This window comes from Salmo trutta, chromosome 14 (assembly GCF_901001165.1).
Source record: "Salmo trutta chromosome 14, fSalTru1.1, whole genome shotgun sequence".
Lineage (NCBI taxonomy): Eukaryota > Metazoa > Chordata > Actinopteri > Salmoniformes > Salmonidae > Salmo > Salmo trutta.
The window spans coordinates 21,864,406-21,886,009 of NC_042970.1; the positions used below are offsets into that span (position 1 = coordinate 21,864,406).

The 21,604-nt window shown below is 42.1% G+C and overlaps 1 protein-coding gene across 2 annotated transcripts; it reads right to left on the reverse strand.

Moving 5' to 3' along the window:
- Window positions 1-98: 98 nt before the first annotated feature.
- Window positions 99-20,665, reverse strand: LOC115207617 (dysbindin). Of its 2 annotated transcripts, none has more exons than XM_029774891.1 (4): window positions 20,277-20,665; window positions 2,456-2,608; window positions 1,075-1,218; window positions 99-899 (listed from the first exon to the last, which is right to left on the reverse strand). In XM_029774891.1, exons 1-4 carry the CDS (start codon window positions 20,317-20,319, stop codon window positions 643-645), a joined length of 597 nt encoding a protein of 198 aa, XP_029630751.1. In that variant the 5' UTR covers window positions 20,320-20,665; the 3' UTR covers window positions 99-642. The 2 variants fall into 2 exon arrangements, with proteins under 2 accessions (XP_029630751.1, XP_029630750.1); XM_029774890.1 differs by having other exon boundaries at window positions 1,069-1,218; window positions 20,277-20,658.
- Window positions 20,666-21,604: the final 939 nt, after the last annotated feature.

Consider the following 21,604-nt stretch of genomic DNA (forward strand, 5'->3'; position numbering starts at 1 on the left):
GGATAAGGCTGTAACATAACAAAATGTGGAAAAAGAGAAGGGATCTGAATTCCGAATGCACTGTATATATCAAAATGAAAGCAACACTATGCAATATGTACAGTACATCCTTAGTTTTTATTTGTGGCAGGTGTTTTGGGATTGGTTCAACATTTTGGAGAATACGGGAACTAAGGGCCAGATTTACTCAGCATTGCAGTTACTCTCTAAATAATGTTTTTGTGTGTGTAATTGCACAATTGTAAATCCCTGTCTGTAGTACAGTAAAGCATGCTTACATGGTTGCATATTTCACAACTCTATTATGTACATATCCTGGCTGTAGAGTACACACAGGAATATACTTCCTCAAATGTCCGTATCACACATCGCCAGACCCTACTAGAATCTCAAATGAGGAAATAAAAATAAGTATCTTGTTATCTATATGCCAGAAGTATATATGGAGATAAGCAAGCTTTGAGAGGATTTGGCCTTATATTTACAGTTCAGACAAAACTAAATGAAGAGTAAAGAAAATTATGTTGTAAGTGATAGTTGCCAGTCCATGGAACACCTCTGTGTGAGTGTCCCGTTTCAGTGATACTTGTCAGCACCAGTATGTCCAAAATGTTAGTGAATATTGGAAGTGAAGCAAGGCCTCTATGAAGAGAAGATGGGCCGATCCTTCTCCTCATCTTTCCCTGGGGTTGATCCCATCAGCAAGAGTGTGCCGACATTCACATCCTCATCATCTGATTGGACTACAGGGGTTTCCCTTCCATCCTCATTGGTGTTCTGGCTGTTGGTGGAGGAAGTGGAGGAGGTGGAGGACATGCGGCACTTCCCCACGCAACCGCCTGTGTTGTGGGGAGAGCGTCCCTGGCTGATGACCTCATTGTTGTTGTTGTTGCCATGAACTATTGTGGGTGAAATGAAAGGGATGTTAGGCCACAGATGATCAGTGCTGCACTCAGTATTGCAGTTAATGTTGCCAGCTAGTATAGGGGAGGGACAAAGCCTAGACTCTGCCAAATACTACACTATCAACACGGGACTGCCTCAGATGCGAGTCTCCCCTCCACTCACCTTTACCTGGCAGAGGGGAGGCCAGCACCCCCTCATCCCCCCCAGAGCTGAGGAAGACATCCAAGGCCTCCTGGTCAGAGATGTCCATAAGGTCCATCTGCTCCAGCATGTCCACATTCACCTCCATGGACGAGACGCTGCCAATGGGAGCTAACAACAACACAAGAGACAAACGTGGTTGATTAGAGGCATTTACTGTATGTCAGCTTCACTTCTCAAAGGAAATGTTTAGTAACACTTAGTAGGGTTGTTCCACCAATTAGATGCCTTTCGAGTAGTTTAACTAAATAAACATTTTATTTCACCTGATTTTAACATTCTGTCATAAAGAGCACATGTTCACTTAATGAAAAAACAATTTTCCCCATCTCAGTAGGTTAAAAAAAAACATATACTATACTAAGTGACTATTAAGTGCCAAATAAAGTAATAGGGTAATAGACTTCATCTTAAATCAGCCCCAAATACCCTTGTGACAGGAGGAATGGAAGCGTGTTGTGTGCAACAGGGATTGGTATGTAACTGCAAGCTTCACAAAAAAATGTACATTGTTAAAACATTTTTAGCCTTCTATCTACGGCTAACAGGGCTGACGTGTTATGCTCAACCCTCTCAGTTGTCCACCAAAACACCAGAAAATGGCCAAAAGGAGTAGAACAAGCTCACCTGCTTTACACTATGAAATGTTTTTTTACCTTCAAATTAATCATCTTCAGAAATGACTGACAACAAAATAAATAGGGCTTTACAATGACGGTGAAAACCTGGAGAAATGTTGGGGTTAAGTGGGTTAAAGTCTTCCTAGAAGTCATAGAGGATGCATGTCAAAATTCTGAATTTTGGCACTTTAGCAAGTCTAGTCATGTAAAAAATCGGATTTATAGAATTTTCTATGTGGTCTATATTAACAGGCATTTAATTTGACATAACAGGTTTTTTATAATTCAGCATTTCTACTTAAAATATCAAAGGGATGCAAAAGGAACTCATTTCGTGGAACGACCCAGAAACTTTCGTGTGAGAGAGAGAGAGAGAGAGAGAGAGAGAGAGAGAGAGAGAAAGAAAGAGATATTTGGAATGTCTCTATTCCTTTCTAACTTTTGTGAGTGTAATGTTTACTGTTCATTTTTTATTATTTATTTCACTTTAGTTTATTATCTTTTTCACTTGCTTTGGCAATATAAACATGTTTCCCGTGCCAAAGAAAATCTATTTGAATTTAATTGAGAGAGAAAGTGAGAGAGAGAGAGAACTTGAAGGCTGTGGAGTTGAATCTAGGGTTAGGGTAATGGCTTGGGTAAAGTTTGAGCTGGGGAATGGACATGAAGCTTAGATTAGGGTTAGGGTACATGTGTGCATACATGTGTGTGATGCCGATTGCACTCACGTCTCTTATAGTCATGAATCTGCAGGTGGGCAGAGGACAGGTAGACGTCCACATCGTGCTGAAATACCTCTTCAAAGAAGCGCTGTCGCTCTCTCAGTTTAAGCTGCTGGGCTGAGTCCAGTTCTGGGACTCTCTGAGCATGCTCTGTCTCCGCTGGAACATAGAACAACAGAACATATCAGTCAGAAACTCTTGTCTAACAGGTCTGCAGAATCAACACTTCTCCCCAAATCTGTAACAAACAATAACCAGAAGGGGGCAACAATGAGCCATGGGAACAAGAAACGGCAGGGAACTATAATCTCAGATTCTGGGGTTGAGAATTTTAGGCTTTTCATATCTTCTTGCAGTCTTGGTTTCCTTGGTATAACCAAGTGTAACAGACACTTTTAGCACCATAGCATATGTCTGTACAACATTTCATACTGATGCCTTACATTGAAATATGATTGGATGATTGATCCTGTAAACCATATCATATCATATCATAAATGCTCTCCTTTGTTCATGAAGAATATGCAATTGACAATCCACTGGGATTCAAAAACGTCAACTCCACAGCTCCATGTATTCTGATTCAATCCAGATACAGCTAATGCTTTTACTGTTGCAGGTCCGTAACTTACCTGACCAGTGTGGATGGCCAGAGAGATGTAGATCAATATATACGATATTCACACTTTACCGTAGTGTACTATATTCAATCCCTCCACACCCACCAATTGCTTTGCAAAGGCCAGCTGTCAATTCCCCTACTAGATTAATCTTGTTTAGGACAGAATGCAATCACATTTTCCACCTCATCAGAACCATTGTAATAAAGCAGAGTGCTGCTAGAGCCAGGGGAGGGGACAGCACTGAAGTGTATACACAGGGAGAGAGGAAAGAGAAATGCAAGAACCCAGAATGACCTGAAGAATGCCAGGGTGTTCTGGGCACAGAGTAAACCACCCTCCAGTTTACATCACCTTTTTATGGTGGGCTCCCTGAACACATCATGTATACAGATGTCAAAAAGTCTTCTTCCACTGTTAACATATAACTCAATCTGTAAACACACTCATTAATGGGTTAGCGATGCAATATGGAACAAGTACTGTGAGATCATTAAGTGATGTGTAGTGTCGTGTCTTGACTATCATTAATGTGTTTGACTGTTATTTTATAAAAGAATTACATACCACATTCAATTATTATGCGATTAAATTAATCATATAACAATTAGTTAAGTGGTAATCTGGGGCACCACGGGAAAAGTTAACAAGTTACTATCTCCTGACTAAACTCTAAAGATATAAATATCTCTTACATCAGTCACAGTCAATTCATTAATTCTTATTTACCTTCAGTCTCATTCTGAATGTCACAAAACTCTTGGATATCTGCACGAACCTATCATAAATGATGAATCAGCGATATACAATTTTTTTAGTTTTTAGTTTTATTTAACCTTTATTTAACTAGGCAAGTCAGTTAAGAACAGATTCTTATTTACAATGACGTCCTACCCCGCCAAACCCAGGTGATGTTGGGCCAATTGTGCACCGCCCTATGGGACTCCCAATCATGGCCAGATGTGATGCAGCCTGGATCAAATTGGCTTAAATATTTATTATTAACTTACTAAATAATCACACAGAATTACATTAACACACAAACAGGATAGCTTACACATTGATTACTACCCAATGGAATGAAAAGTCCCTAGTGGACTAAACCGATATGACGGCTTGTTACACAAAATGGCAGATTCTAAAGAGAGGAAAAGGAGAGACAAAGGAATTCTACTAACGTACATACAGCTGATAACTATGCTCATGGAAATGCGAATACTTTTCACATGAACGGACGCTCATTCGAAAGAATTGCAATGTACATTTTCATGTGTATGACTTTGCTGTCTCTCTGTTGAAAACACTCAATCCATCTATGGGGAGTAAGTGGACAGAAAGTCTCGGGTTGTGTAAGTCTCTGGTTGTCCACCAGAGGTCACCATGTCTTTTGTAGTCATAGCTTCTTGGTTTCAGGTGTCTGTGAGAACGTATCTTCCAGAGGAAGTGTTAGTTAGAATGAATCTTTCAAAATACCACCTGGTGGTTCTCGGTCGAGTTTACTAGACTGAAGTACTCAAACAGCTACAGACTGAATGTTCCTGTGTAGTCTTCTTCGAGAGAGAGTTTCAGAGTTTCTAACCATTTTGTACCTTTCAGCTCACACTGTTGGCCCTGCTGGTCATGTAGAGTCTAACCATTCGTAATGTCCAATTCAACACCGTCTGCCTGCTTGTTCTAATGTGTTAATTTTCTTAACCATTTGCAACGTATTCAGCTGGTGCTGCACGTAACTGGTCTCCATTTAAATGGCAACCATTTCAGCGTGTGGACTGCATCCTCACTTTCTCTGGTCTAATGTACATTTTGTTAGTGAGTCCATTTATAAACTCTGGAAAAAGGGGCATTCCATGACTCTGACATAATGTCTGTGCTCACGTGGGTGTGGTCACTGACTGGTTAAAACTTTTATATGAAAAACAATTCTAATTTAGAAGGCTAACATTACATTTCATCTTCTCACAAAGAGTTTCAAATTTAATCATATAAGTTCCACAACATTTAGATGTAAATCTGATAACTGGGAAATATACACATTCAGAGATACAGTTATGTTGTTATACCGTCCTTAATGAGATCCCAAAACAACAACTGATCTGACATAATTGTTCTTTTAGTACCCACGGACCCGACCGTCATTAAACGGCCAACTTCACCCCTCTCCCCCTCTGCGGGAGAGAGGGGGCAATGTAGAGCGGACCCACTGTATCCTGATCCTTCAGATCTTCACAGGAGAGTCATGACATTAGCCTACATACAGCAGACAGATAGGCTACATTGGGGCTTTCAGCACAGTTTTGTAAGTGTTAAAACATGAATTGCCCTCTCTCTCCTCTCAACACATCCATATATTGACCTCCTACTGAACAAAACTGTCTGGGGATTTAGGCATAGTGAGAAGCTACAGGCAGGGATTGGGCTAATTGTATGAGGCTTTTAATCCTGATCTAAATTGGGAATAATGTAAAGATTATGTGGCCTGTGCTGTGATCACTGATCATGCTCAGACAGTAATGAGGCTCTAAGAAGCTGAGGACAGATAGAGGTATCAGGGCAGAAATAATAATAGGGGGAAGAGGAACTAGGCCTCCGACCACCGGGCTGCAAGCTCCAAGTGGATGTCTGATAGTATTGTCACCGTGACAACGTCTTTATTGCTGAATTTGTTTTAATCCTTGCTGAGTCATGACAAGTAACCGCATAAAGCAGTGTTGCTTTTGTTTTGCCCATGCTTCTCTAACATTACAGTAAGCAAATGGTATAATGGTAATACCAATGGTGTTCCTGGTTTTCCTTTGTATGCAGAACGATTTAAGTCTATCTGAAAAGGGCAAACAGGTCCCCCCCAGTCCAGTCTGCTGTGTCAGCCCCAAACTCCCCGTGGGTCCTGTGGAGCCCTCTGTCTAGTGACAAAAGGAGGCAGGCCTGTCACAGCAACTCCCTGTCTCCCCCAGTCTGAAAGCCCTGTCCTGGGGCCATCTGGGAAGGGGAGGAGAGACAGCAGAGGAGAGGCTTCACCTCACCTCCTGGGCCTGACTCTCTGTCTGACTGCACCACTGGGCACCATTGGGAATCACTGGGCATCTGTGGGCAAACACTAAGACACTGATCCATGTGGGGGACAGCCTCTGACACCAGCCCAAGCAAACTCTCAGCGCTCCAGAGGCACAAAACCAAAATGATACAGAAAAAATAAAGAGCTGGTGAGAAGTCTGCTGCATCCTGCCAAACATTCAATGAGTTATGTCTGTTCATAACATTGGTATTCTGTCTGCTCTATGAGTTACAAGTTTGAAGTCATGGAATTAGGCCGTGACTGTGCTTTGTCTTGGATTCTATTGCCTTCACTCACTGTGATGATTCAGATGGATTTGATTTGAACCACCCTCATGAAGCCAACTTTACCCAAAACATATCAGATCTCATTAGCTATTACAACAGCTCTGTGTATGTACATGATGTAACTCGGTACAATGAGCAACATAATTTCGTCCCCTGTCACATCTATTTTCTAACGTAACTTGCAGTGATGTAGGCAGCTATCTGACCAATTCAGCTAAATTGAGGCACGTAATAAGGCCATATAATGACAGAGATGTCTTTCACTCCTGAAGCACTTTCACATTTCCTTTCCTTTCTTCTCTTCTCATCCCCTCTCCTCTCCCTTCTCCTCCTCTCTCATCATAATTGTTTCCATGAAGTGATTAAAATCAGTCCACAATCCTTAAAACTTTTTCCATTGTCATTTCCAACTCTGCTTTTTCTAAAGGACAAATCTCCCAGAGCTGCTGTTTATGTAACCAGAGAGAGTAGGATATTGTCACTCTGGTTACTCCCCTGCGGAAAGCAAAGCCCGATGTGTGTGATTAATTTAGGATTATGTAATAAAGGTGTAAAATTGGGAGCACTGAAGCACTCTCGCCATGTCGGCGGTACTTTTCTTCAGCCTCAATCTAAGAGAGCATGTTAACTTGTGGGCCTGGGGCCACAGACAGATACAAGGATAGGAGAACACTTTTTGGTTTCAGGCAGAACCATTTTTGGCTCCACGTAGAAGAACCCTTTTGGGTCCCATGTAGAACCCTCTGTGGAAAGGGTTCTACATGGAACCTAAAAGGGTTATTCAAAGGGCTCTCCTATGTGGACAGCCAAAGAACCCTTTAAGGTTCTATATTTTTCTAAGTGTGTAATGCATCACTGGTTTCTATGGAGAACTAACTCATCATAATTGTCCTTATAAAAGCCGATTGCTTTCAAAAAGAAGAAGAACAAGAATAACTTTCAAAGCCTTGCTCACATTGCTTTTTAGGTTCTGTGGCGAACGGCAGGGCTCTCCAGAGGGTGGTGCAGTCTGCCCAACTCATCACCGGGGCCAAACTACCTGCCCTCCAGGACACCTAGAGCACCTGATGTGACAGGAAGGCCAAAAAGATCATCAAGGACATCAACCACCCGAGCCACGGCCTATACATCCCGTTATCATCCAAAAGGCAAGATCAGTACAGGTGCATCAAAGCTGGGACCGAGAGACTGAAAAACAGCTTCTATCTTAACCTGTCTGGGATAGGGGGCAGTATTTTCACGGCCGGATAAAAAACGTACCCGGTTTAAACTGGTTACTACTCTTGCCCAGAAATGAGAATATGCAAATTATTAGTAGATTTGGATAGAAAACACGCTAAAGTTTCTAAAACTGTTTGAATGGTGTCTGTGAGTATAACAGAACTCATATGGCAGGCAAAAACCTGAGAAGATTCCAAGCAGGAAGTGGCCTGTCTGACAATTTGTAGACCTTCTGTTGCATCTCTATCAAAATTACAGTATCTGTGCTGTTACGTGACACTTTCTAAGGCTTCCATTGGCTCTCTAAAGCCTTCAGAAACCGGATTGACGCGTCTCCTGTCTCTGGGCAGATAACAGCAGCACAGTTTGTCAGTGGACTGCCTGGTGACAGAGAGACTGGAGATGCGCATTCACGAGACCTCGTCATTTTTTTCTTTCCCTCTTTGAATGAATACAACATTGTCCGGTTGGAATATTATCGCTATTTTACAAGAAAAATACCATAAAAATTGATTTTGAACAGCGTTTGACATGCTTCTAAGTACGGTAATGGAACATTTTGAATTTTTTTGTCACGTAATGCGCCCACGCGTTACCCTTCGGATAGTGACCTGAACGCACGAACAAAACGGAGGTATTTGAATATAACTATGGATTATTTGGAACCAAAACAACATTTGTTGTTGAAGTAGAAGTCCTGGGAGTGCATTCTGACGAAGAACAGCAAAGGTAATACAATTTTTCTAATAGTAATTCTGAGTTTAGTGAGCCCCGAAGTTGGCGGGTGTTTGAATAGCTAGCCTGTGATGGCTGAGCTATGTACTCAGAATATTGCAAAATGTGCTTTCGCCGAAAAGCTATTTTAAAATCTGACATAGCGATTGCATAAAGGAGTTCTGTATCTATAATTCTTAAAATAATTGTTATGTATTTTGTCAACGTTTATGATGAGTAATTTAGTAAATTCACCGGAAGTTTTCGGTGGGTATGCTAGTTCTGAACATCACATGCTAATGTAAAAAGCTGTTTTTTGATATAAATATGAACTTGATCGAACAAAACATGCATGTATTGTATAACATGTATAAAATGTCCTAGGAGTGTCATCTGATGAAGATCATCAAAGGTTAGTGCTGCATTTAGCTGTGGATTGGGTTTTGTGACATATATGCTTGCTTGGAAAATGGCTGTGTGATTGTTTTTGGCTGGGTACTCTCCTGACATAATCTAATGTTTTGCTTTCGCTGTAAAGCCTTTTTGAAATCAGACAATGTGGTTGGATTAACGAGAGTCTTATCTTTCAAATGGTGTAAAATAGTAATATGTTTGAGAAATTGAAGTTATAGCATTTAAGGTTTTTGTATTTCGCGCCACGCTCTACCATTGGATATTGGTGAGGCGTTCCGCTAGCGGAATGTCTAGATGCAAGCCATCAGACTGTTAAATAGCCATCTTCCGCCCGGTTACGCAACCCTGCACCTTAGAGGCTGCTGCCCTATATTCATAGACTTGGAACTACCGGCCACTTTAATAATGGAACACTAGTCACTTTAATAATGTTTAAATAATGTTTACATACTGCTTTACAAATCTCATATGTATATACTGTATTCTATTCCACTGTATTTTAGTCAATGCCACGACATTGCTCTATCTAATATTTAAATATTTCTTCATTCCATTCTTTTACTTTTAGATGTGTGTATATTGTTGTGAATTGTTAGATACTACTGCACTGTTGGAGCTAGAAACACAAGCATTTCGCTACACCCGCAATAATATCTGCTAAATATGTGTGTGTGACCAATACAATTTGATTTGATTAGCGAAGTGAAAGAGCAGGTGATCCAGCGCGAGGGAGAGAGAGGAGGGGGCAGGCAGAAAAAAACATGCTCATATGTCTTGATAATCTGTATCTCGCAATGTCTTGTCTTACATGTCTCGCAAATCCAAAGTAGCCTAAAGTTTGCCTCTTCCCCGGGCCTTAATAGCCTATCGTCTAGTTAGGCTATAACACTGAAAATAATATGGTTTGTGATAACTGCACTGTGATGGCTTCTTGGTAGCTAGTCATGAGGCTGGGAGATTGGGGGATAGATAAAGCTAACTTCATAAAATTTCTAGGTGGCTAGTAGTATGACCGAGAAACAACAACCACACCTTTTTTTACATAAATAATACAAATGAAATTACAACATGACAAATCTGAGGGGGCACGTGCCCCTGTTCCCGCTATGGGCATGATGCCTCTGCTCCCATCTCTTTTAAGGCTAAAACTCCTGAGGGGGAGACAAAGCATGCCCCAGACACCTCAACCAGAGACCAGAGCCCTACCAGGGACTGTCAGAACACCAGAACACCTGTGGATTAATCAGAGGATGATATCACAACACAAGCAATTGATGGAGACACCACTGACTATGGAAATTCCAGCTCTACCACCTCAAGCCTGCATGAACAGGAAGACACAGCCACTGATAACAATCAGAGAGCTCTAACAGGACCCCAACACATGACCACGAGAAGCTCCTGGTCAATCTCCTGGTCAAGGAATCCATGGAGGAGGGACTGGAATAAGGAACTTGCTGTCTTCATGATGCAGAATAACTCAGATGATTAACCAACCGACCAAGCAACCAAACAGCCAGCCACCAACCAACCAACGGACCGACGAACCAACCAACCAGCCTTAACTACAATATGAAGACATGTAGGAGTTGAAGATAACTCCTAGTCATTTTAATATTTCTAATTTACAAATAAATGCATATCATAAATGATGATGTGATTCTGTATTAGTGTAAGATACAGTTGAAGTCGGAAGTTTACATACACCTTAGCCAAATACATTTAAACTCCGTTTTTCACAATTCCTGACATTTAATCCTTGTAAAAATTCCCTGTCTTAGGTCAGTTAGGATCACCACTTTATTTTAAGAATGTGAAATGTCAGAATAATAGTAGAGAGAATGACTTATTTCAGCTTTTATGTCTTTCATCACATTCCCTGTGGGTCAGAAGTTTACATACACTCAATTATTATTTGGTAACGTTCCTTTTAAGTTGTTTAACTTGGGTCAAACGTTTTGGGTAGCCTTCCACAAGCTTCCCACAATAACTTGGGGGAATTGTGGCCAATTCCTCCTGACAGAGCTGATGTAACTGAGTCAGGTTTGTAGGCCTCCTTAATCGCACACGCTTTTTCAGTTCTGCTCACAAAATGTCTTTATGATTGAGGTCAGGGCTTTGTGATGGCCACTCCAATACCTTGACTTTGTTGTCCTTAAGCCATTTTGCCACAACTTTGGAAGTATCATTGGGGTCATTGTCCATTTGGAAGACCCATTTGCGACCAAGCTTTGACTTCCTGACTGATGTCTTGAGATGTTGCTTCAATATATCCACATAATTTTCCTACCTCATGATGCCATCTATTTTGTGAAGTGCACCAGTCCCTCCTGCAGCAAAGCACCTCTACAACATGATGCTGCCACCCCCATGCTTCACGGTTGGGAAGGTGTTCTTTGGCTTGCAAGCCTCCCCCTTTTTCCTCCAAACATAACGATGGTCATTATGGCCAAACAGTTCTATTGTTGTTTCATCAGACCAGAGGACGTTTCTCCAAAAAGTACAATCTTTGTCCCTATGTGCAGTTGTAAACCGTAGTCTGGCTTTTTTATGGTGGTTTTGGAGCAGTGGTTTCTTCCTTGCTGAGCGGCCTTTCCGGTTATGTCGATATAGGACTCGTTTTACTGTGGATATAGATACTTTGTACCTGTTTCCTCCAGCATCTTCACAAGATCCTTTGCTGTTGTTCTGGGATTGATTTGCACTTTTCGCACCAAAGTATGTTAAGGCATTTGGAAATTGCTCCCAAGGATGAACCAGACTTGTGGAGGTCTACAATTATTTTTCTGAGGTCTTGGCTGATCTCTTTTGATTTTCCCATGGTGTCACGCAAAGAGGCACTGAGTTTGAAGGTAGGCATTGAAATACATCCACCGGTACACCTCCAATTGACTCAAATGATGTCAATTAGCCTATCAGAAGCTTCTAAAGCCATGACATAATTTTCTGGAATTTTCCAAGCTGTTTAAAGGCACAGTCAACTTAGTGTATGCAAACTTCTGACTCACTGGAATTGTGATATAGTGAATTATAAGTGAAATAATCTGTCTGTAAACAATTGTTGAAAAAATAACTTGTAGATGCCCTAACTGACTTGCCAAAACTACAGTTCGTTAATGAGAAATTTGTGGAGTGGTTGAAAAACGAGTTTTAATGACTCCAACCTAAGTGTATGTTAATTAACTTCCGACTTCAACTGTAAGTGTATTAGTGTAAGAGAAGTGTTAGATATTGTTAGATAAGAAAGACACAACAGCACAACAATACAAACGTTATGTTAGCTCTTAACATTTGTCCCATCAAAAAAAGGCAGAAAGAAAAAGACAACTCCATGGAGCAGTGTGGCTTTACTATGTCAGGTATAGATGGCATTCAACAAGGTCACTGGAGAGGTCTGTGTGCTTAGAGCAGAGCTGACACTTGGCATGCGGGGAGGGAGTGACTCCTTTTTCTCTTCTCACGGTCGTATGCAATCAGACATGACCCCGTATTCTCTTATTAGGAGGGCAGTGTGAGAGCCATGCTGACAAAGCAAGATGCCAGCTGAAATTGAGGCCAGGCATATGAGGAATATCAAAACATGCCAGGGTATATCTCAAAAATACTGGCTGCATGACTGATGTCTAAATGTGTATCACAGTAATAAAGACTGATAACAGTACAGTATGTCGCTGCAGTTTGGGAGAACAGCAGCTTGGTCATACTTTAGATCACTCAGTGTTTTCCTCGTCCTCATGTTAGTGCAAAAGATCCTACAACCAGGTTAACATTGATTGATTGATGCTTTATGTATTTTTCTTAAGAGGCCTGGTACCTGACTTATACATGAGCTAAAGGGAAAGTAGTTAACAATGCAAATCTTCCCATTGATTTTCCTATCCCATTTTGTTACCATCTAATCACCTTTATCAATAAGGTCTGGGGAACTCACAGCTGACCTTTTTGACCTTTGACCAGTTCCCTTTTCCCAAGGGAAAAAACAGGGTCACAAAATGACAGGGTCACAATGTCTCGGATTGCTGAGATCACTTTTCCGGTCAATCATTCTCCATTCCTTACCCAAACCCCCCACTTCACACCACAAGCCACCCAGAGTGGCAGCCAGTGGGCAACACAGAGCGGCTATTCAGGAGGGAGGAAGAAGGGGGACTCAGATGAGAGAAGACTGGGACAAAACAGATGAAAGCAGATTGTCAGAGGGCTTTAAGTTTGACCTGACTTTCTTACAGAAAGGTTTTTCCGTTGTTTTTACTCACTCCCTCTCTCCCCCTCAGGGAATGAGTTGGGGGTTGGACAGAGTGCGGGATTAGGGCTCAGTACCAGCTGGACGTGTGGAATGAGTCGGACTCGAACAGAGCCGGACGTGTCAGCTTTCCCACTCTGCCTCCCCACACAAAGACAAACCCAGATCCTCCACTCTGACGGGAAAAACAGAAAAAGCCCTTTCAGACAAACACAAAGCAGGGCTGTAAGGGAGTGATTCTAAAGCAGGGATGTAAGGGAGTGATTCTAAAGCAGGGATGTAAGGGAGTGATTCTAAAGCAGGGCTGTAAGGGAGTGATTCTAAAGCAGGGATGTAAGGGAGTGATTCTAAAGCAGGGATGTAAGGGAGTGATTCTAAAGCAGGGATGTAAGGGAGTGATTCTAAAGCAGGGATGTAAGGGAGTGATTCTAAAGCAGGGATGTAAGGGAGTGATTCTAAAGCAGGGATGTAAGGGAGTGATTCTAAAGCAGGGATGTAAGGGAGTGATTCTAAAGCAGGGATGTAAGGGAGTGATTCTAAAGCAGGGCAGGGATGTAAGGGAGTGATTCTAAAGCAGGGATGTAAGGGAGTGATTCTAAAGCAGGGATGTAAGGGAGTGATTCTAAAGCAGGGATGTAAGGGAGTGATTCTAAAGCAGGGATGTAAGGGAGTGATTCTAAAGCAGGGATGTAAGGGAGTGATTCTAAAGCAGGGATGTAAGGGAGTGATTCTAAAGCAGGGATGTAAGGGAGTGATTCTAAAGCAGGGATGTAAGGGAGTGATTCTAAAGCAGGGATGTAAGGGAGTGATTCTAAAGCAGGGATGTAAGGGAGTGATTCTAAAGCAGGGATGTAAGGGAGTGATTCTAAAGCAGGGATGTAAGGGAGTGATTCTAAAGCAGGGATGTAAGGGAGTGATTCTAAAGCAGGGATGTAAGGGAGTGATTCTAAAGACATGACGCCAGTGAGAGGAAGTTATTTTACTCCATAGGCATGTCGGGAAGGTTAGGAAGGGGTACACCATGACATCATCAGCACACTGTCCTTTCCAACAGGGACCTCTCTCCCTCTCTGTATCATACTCACATTAGACCTTAGTGCTAGTCAGACACAGAGATAGTGAGAGCTGAAGGGCTGATGAACTCGTGACTGGAAGAGCTGACCTCAGAACGACAAACAGTGTTTGGGAACAAAACATGGACGATTAGCTTTCTCGATGATCCAGTTGCTTTTGGGTTTTAGATCTTTCACTGGGGCTGCTGGTTTGTGGCCTCCATACATTCCCCAGCGGAGGCAGCTCTCAACACAAAAACCCTATGGGAATGGTCACTTCCTTTAGTGCAAACACTAATTATAGACTAGTTTGCCAGAGTCATTTGAAGGGAATTCTCTACCACCAAGCATAACTGGTTTCATAAAAGTGACAGACTTAATTTCCAAAATAATGAAGTAATCCTACTTAAATAATCCTTTGGAATTGACAGTAAACTGCAAAGACACAGCCATGAAAATGTAGGTTTCCTTGCGGTGGAAGACAAAAAGCAGCTCTCTCTATATATACACACACCTCTCTTTGGGGGCAGAGTGAGCACTGCCTGTGCTCTCTCTCTATCTCTCTCTCTCTCTTTCACAGGATGACAACATGGCACCAGTGATCAGTGTTAGATGTTGTTCAGGATAAGAGATGAATCACCTGCTGGCACATCGCCAGGCAGTGAGACAACAGCAGGCAGTGACAGTGACTCCTGATCAGATTGATCAGGACCAACAAGACGTGACGTAATGCTGTTTGGGACTGGGGGAGATGAGACTGGGTAACCTTTACGACAGGACATGTTGCTGCGGGTGTGTGGGAGGGAAACAGGAGGGATTGTATTTCAACATGCACCATCTCACCGCTTGTTCTGGAGATGTGTTTGAGGGAAGAAGTTGGGAGGAAAAGTGGATAAAAAAATAAAAGGAGTGAGATAAGAAAGGTCAACCAAAGAGTAAAAAGTTCAATGGAAGTGCAAAGAAGGTGGGTGAAAGAAGGAATGTACATATAAAAGAGAAGAAAAAAGATTAGGTGTGGAGTAGACAGGGAGAGCTGAGAGAAAGAATGAGTAGATAGGGAGAGGCCAGAGAAAGAATGAGTAGACAGGGAGAGCTGAGAGAAAGAATGAGTAGACAGGGAGAGGCCAGAGAAAGAATGAGTAGACAGGGAGAGCAAAGAGAGAGAATGAGTAGACAGGGAGAGGCCAGAGAAAGAATGAGTAGGCAGGGAGAGCGAAGAGAGAGAATGAGTAGACAGGGAGAACCAAGAGAAAGAATGAGTAGGCAGGGAGAGCTCAGAGAAAGAATGAGTAGACAGGGAGAGCCCAGAGAAAGAATGAGTAGACAGGGAGAGCAAAGAGAGAGAATGAGTAGACAGGGAGAGCCCAGAGAAAGAATGAGTAGACAGGGAGAGGCCAGAGAAAGAATGAGTAGGCAGGGAGAGCGAAGAGAGAGAATGAGTAGACAGGGAGAACCAAGAGAAAGAATGAGTAGGCAGGGAGAGCCCAGAGAAAGAATGAGTAGACAGGGAGAGCCCAGAGAAAGAATGAGTAGACAGGGAGAGCCAAGAGAAGTAATGAGTAGACAGGGAGAGCCAAGAGAGATAATGAGTAGACAGGGAGAACCAAGAGAAAGAATGAGTAGGCAGGGAGAGCCTAGAGAGATAATGAGTAGACAGGGAGAGCCGAGAGAAAGAATGAGTAGACAGGGAGAGCCGAGAGAAAGAATGAGTAGACAGGGAGAGCCAAGAGAAGTAATGAGTAGACAGGGAGAACTGAGAGAAGTAATGAGTAGGCAGGGAGAGCCTAGAGAGATAATGAGTAGACAGGGAGAGCCGAGAGAAAGAATGAGTAGACAGGGAGAGCCGAGAGAAAGAATGAGTAGACAGGGAGAGCCAAGAGAAGTAATGAGTAGACAGGGAGAACTGAGAGAAGTAATGAGTAGGCAGGGAGAGCCTAGAGAGATAATGAGTAGACAGGGAGAGCCGAGAGAAAGAATGAGTAGACAGGGAGAGCCAAGAGAAAGAATGAGTAGACAGGGAGAGCCAAGAGAAGTAATGAGTAGACAGGGAGAACTGAGAGAAGTAATGAGTAGACAGGGAGAGCCTAGAGAGATAATGAGTAGACAGGGAGAGCCTAGAGAGATAATGAGTAGACAGGGAGAACCAAGAGAAAGAATGAGTAGACAGGGAGAGCCGAGAGAAAGAATGTACCCACTGATTGGGGCTCATGAGGAGGATGTCTTCTTGTTTTAACAGGATGTCTTTTCCACTGCTCTCTCATCATCAAATTCCACTCTCAACAGTCTAGTGGCTGGCAAAAGCTGGCACTATGGAGATCATCAGCAGGCCATGACTGCCTCTAGGTAACTGGAAGTTCATTGGATCAATTGTTGTGAATAAGGGGGCAACAATGAAACTGCTTCAGAACAACATCAGATTATATGAAGCCCTGTGCAATTACTTTGTTTATTGAAAGGGTTTAGCAGGTGATAAAGTATAACTAAACTGACCAGGGTGGCAGGCAATAGCCTCCCTTACATAAAACAGATGACAATATTAACAATTATGTAGAAGATGCCTCTTGTCGTATTTTGTTTACACCGTTTATTATTGGGCTTTTTTCATCCTCCTGCTCTCTCCTGAACCTCCCATCTGGGCTTGGTTCCAATTGCGAAGAAAGTGAATTATTGATGTTGAGAGTTGAGCAGTGTGTGTGTGTGTGTGTGTGTGTGTGTGTGTGTGTGTGTGTGTGTGTGTGTGTGTGTGTGTGTGTGTGTGTGTGTGTGTGTGGGGAGCTTGCAATGGGTTGAATCACAGACTGGCACCACCACATGCCCACTCTGTAAATACTACAATTACATCATCTCTCCTCTCCCAGCACAAACATTCACACTCCGGACTGACAATAGTGCCATTTATGGGTCAGTGAGCCTCAGTCTCCTGTGCCAGTGCCCTCTATGTGGCCCATAAGCAGACTACTCATCCACAATGAAGCCAAGAAGCTGAAAACTGAGAGACGTCTCCATTAGACTACACTCACCCACCATGAATGAGCAGAATTTGTCTGGAGTGTTGTGAGGGAGCGGATGTACTTAAAAGCATCGATAGGGTGACACTGCTGGTCAACTGAGTTCCCTCCATCATGACTCATCATGCCCTTTGGCAACACATCAACTATCACATTGTTCACCTTTCCTGGTGTTCCTGGAACCTCTTTGTTGCTCATCCTCTTTTTGTGATGAATAGCCCACATTGTTATTATCAAATCAATGGAGAGCATCACTGGAATGTTTGGCTGGACACAATAGAATAGTTCTGGCCTTACAGTGATTTCTGGAAGCAAACCACTCGATTTCGTCTCTGTGTTATATTGGCATCGAACATGTCACCCTCCCTAGGAGAGGGGGTGACCTTGATAATTTATTGTTAAAACAAGAGGCTGCCTGGATCTTGAATTTAAAGACCCTTGCACCCTTCGGTCTCAACATAGACTTTGATCTAAAGCCATTCTTGTGATTATTGTGACTTTGCCATTGTAATTGTTTGTAAGCTTGTGTAGTCTAAAATGAATCTATGATTGTATGCTATCCATTTGTTTTTTGTATGCTGTTCTTTGTATGCCATTTTTATATTTGAGAATTAACCAATGATATTAGGCCACATGATTACAGACACCTGTGTGTCTTTTGACACTATATAAACGAGTCATCTCGCAGTGTTTGTGATCATACCCTGATGAAGACAGCTTGGCTGTCAAAACGTTGGATATTACATTTTTGCATCTGAGCTCCTAGAGTGTGCGGCTCTCCCTTATTTTCAAATCTAGTGCTGTCATGAGCCTGAGTAGTTTTGCACTATCGTTGTGGGTCCATGGTGAACAGCAAAGACCAGAAACCAAACCACTATGTATTTCCCATACAATTACTAATGATACCTGTGATACCTGTGTTGATGTGGGAGATGTGTAAGAGCTTTGTGGGTCCAGCACATGCTGACAGATTTATGAATAATGAATACTAACTGTGTTGTTGTATTTAGTGAACTACAATATGCCTGTAGGCATTAACAAGTATAACTGGTCTGAACCAGGGCTTGTTTTTCACCAAGCAGAGAATGGGATGATGGGAGATTTGATCCAAACTAATTAGGAGGACTTGGTTTTAGGCCTTGGTTTCAGGCCTTGGTTTTAGGCCTAAGGTTTTAGGCTGTGTAGATTAAAGGATCTAAGTAGAAATAGATATGAACAGACACGCATTCAAGGCCTGTAGTGTGTACAGATACATAATGTACATACACACACATACACATATACACACACTATGGGGCATTGCATGTGCACAGCATCCATGGATATTGTGTGTTCATCAAGCTGTTGGTCAGCCATGCATGGGGAAAAAACTACATTATCTACACTGCAGCTGTTGCAGTCATAAAGTAATATTAGTACAGGTAGAATAAATCCAGAAGCTTTTGTTGTGGCCACCTCTCCATCCTACAGTGGGCTGCACCACCTTATCAGAAATGTACTATGCTGTGTCTGCCTCAGTGGGAGACTGGCTCTGTTTAAAATGAGCACTCTGGCAACAGTAATCCTGTGAGCCACTAGCATACATGTGGAACAGATAGGAGTTCCATGCAATGCTGCAGGGAGAGACACCAGTCGTATCTATATAATGGAGTTAGTCCAGTCAGAAAACGAAGGGATCTACCATGGTTGGTGAAGAGTAGAATACCTGAATGGGATACCTGAGACACACAATGTTTGATCACCGAGCATGGTTGGCACCACAACAAAACCATGTCCACAACAACATAGAAAATATGTGAGAATAAGTTGTGTGTTTGCAATCAGTTATGTCTTATCTGGTGTACATTCAATACAAACTGCGCATTAATCATTCCCAACCTGTCATGTAACTTTTCAACAGTGTGATAGCAGCTGTTCAGTCCTCCAAGCCAACACACACCACTGTGCCCCTCCAAACAGAACATTCCCACACAATACAGACCCTACAGGTAGGGCACTGGGCACTGGGACCGGTCTACCCACAGATAGAGGATGTCTTCTCTCTCAGTCATGGTCTGATCAAATTTAGCCACTGACTGACTGACCCTATTGTGACAAATTCAATTTCCTCTTTCTGTGTTTCACTGTGAGAGCATCGTCTGTAGGACAGTCTGTCTGTAGCCCTATGTCACTGAAGTCAATCTATAGATACAGACACACAATCACATTAGGAGTTAGAGATTCATGTCAGTGAAAGCATTGGATGTATTTAAGGCCCCAATCCAAAATGAGAATATACTGTATCCCTTTAAGAAACCTCAACGTCTTGAGTAAAGTTCCACTGATTACAGCGGTATTATGGTACATTACTCATGGGGATGATTCACCATTCTAGTCTTTATTTGGCCAGCAGAACATACAGTATGTCAGCCTTGGTAACATCAACAAACACCAGGTCCTTACCACATCGGCTGAGCAGTCAAAGCAGCCAACACCGACACACACAGACACACACAAACGCACAAACACACGCATTCTTTGCTTTCAATGCACACTCACACGCACACACGCACACACACACACACACACACACACACACACACACACACACACACACCAACATCAACAACAATAACAACAGCAGGAATCAGTAATCACCCATAATTACTTGAACAGGTTCTGTTGATTGTGGCTTGGTTTATGTTTCTCTTCACTAAATATTTAATGAGTTTGTCTGTCTGTAAGGCTACTACAGATACCCAAATATGGACAGGAATTTTCTCTGTGTAGCGTTCTGCTCAGCAATAGGGGATTACAGTGATTGAAACTACAGATGTAGGATCTTAATTTGATCACCCTGTTGCAGGAGAACTGTCCTACAATGCAGGAAATGTAAAACCTGTAGTGTATTTGAGGTTTAAAAAAGCTTCTGAAGTTTGTAATTTGAACATTGAAATTTCAGTTTATTTGTATCAATCCCCACAAAACTGTCCATTAATTATAATCCACATAATAATTTAAATTTCCTGTTGCTGCAGGATTATTTTCCTGTGTAGAAAACTGGCTCACATCTGAATATAGAAAATTATTTTAAAAAACAGTACAGTACACTATAGAATAAATGACTAAAATGATCTGTAATGACTTATGGAATATTCCCATTGTGACGTAGACTTTCCAAGTCCTACACATTCGAGTAGTTTTTAAGAGAGGTAAAGAAGCTTTAAAGTTACTCACAGGGTAGACGCTTGTTGTGGAGGTTTGCCCCAGACGAGCTCATGGTGCTGGCAGCTTCGGAGAGAGAGCTGCAGAATCAGATGAGGTGTGCTGTTGAGGAGGACTGGAGAGTCAGGTCACACAGTCAGGCACAGAAATGAGATGGGGTGGGGAACAGTCAGCCCTCCAGAGCCTCAGCAGGACAGCTCATCTCCCTCCTTCTCTCCTGGGACAGACAGAGAGTCAAAGCACTCCCAAGAAACTCACTGGCTCTCTCAAACACACTCTCTCCTTTCTCTATGGAACAGTACAGGACCCTTCTCTCTGAGTGAACTTACTCTGTCAACTACAGTATTTGGATGAGAACAGCAGGTTAGGGCTTTGTGGAGCATACCAAATGGTCATTCACAGGGGGAGGAGCTTGGTGTGAGAGGGCTGGATACTGGAGAGTGCAGGGTCCTTTATGTAACAGTGGAAGATACCAAGTCAGTAGACAGACACTTGCTTTTGTTATTTTTGTCATCCTCTCTCTCTCCCTCTCCTTTCCACTCTGTGTCCCTCTCACTTCCAGGCTCAATTGATGTGCACAAAATGCAATGCGACAGGATACAAGATCTTCTTGCCGTTAATGGAATAGTATTGATGTTATTGAACAAATCAAAATCTTTTTTTAGGCTTGCCTTTTTGAAAGAGCACACATTGTTCTTCAGAGGAACAGTTGATTTCAGCAGCTTTATGTATAATTCAGTTCATGGCAAAGATGACCTTTTTCATCACAAAAATAGCATTAGAAGCCAACACCTCCAAAATAACCTATTGTGTTTAGCTAGACTGCAAACAATTTCTTCTAGAAATGTATACCTTTATTTTAAAGAAATCTTTAGAGAAGTAAAAGCTTAAAATTATACTTAACTGCTTAATTGCAGGCCAGTTTTGATAGCGTACTATACTTATACCGCATTGTATCAGTAGGTATTTTAGATGTAAGGGTAGTACCGTCCCATAAAATGTATGTGTTGCCTGGGATAATACTGATTGCCTGCAAATGCAGAAATAATGATCACTCAGTACTACAACATTGTGTGAATATCAAAGTAATTGACACCATCTAGTGGTCAAAGGATGTGTTTCCTTTTCATTGCAACCTGAGCTGTTGTAAATAGATATTATTCTGCATTTAAATAGCTAATATGAAATGTTTTATTGGCTTGATTTGAATAGGCCTTATATAGGCCTTTAATTAGCCTTGAATTATATGGTATATAAGTGGTAATATCAATGGGGTTTTATTGTATAGGATGTTTTCCTGTGAGGTGGCATTCTTTCAAATGAAAGCACACAGACATGCT

Bases quoted from the DNA above. Each gene is read 5' to 3' on its own strand.
- LOC115207617 (XM_029774890.1), bottom strand. From the start codon at position 20,319: ATGAGCTCGTCTGGGGCAAACCTCCACAACAAGCGTCTACCCT. The intron at 2,609-20,276 runs GTGAGTAACTTT...TCTATGTTCCAG, and splicing joins CCACAACAAGCGTCTACCCT to CGGAGACAGAGCATGCTCAG. The intron at 1,219-2,455 runs GTGAGTGCAATC...TGTTGTTGTTAG, and splicing joins GATTCATGACTATAAGAGAC to CTCCCATTGGCAGCGTCTCG.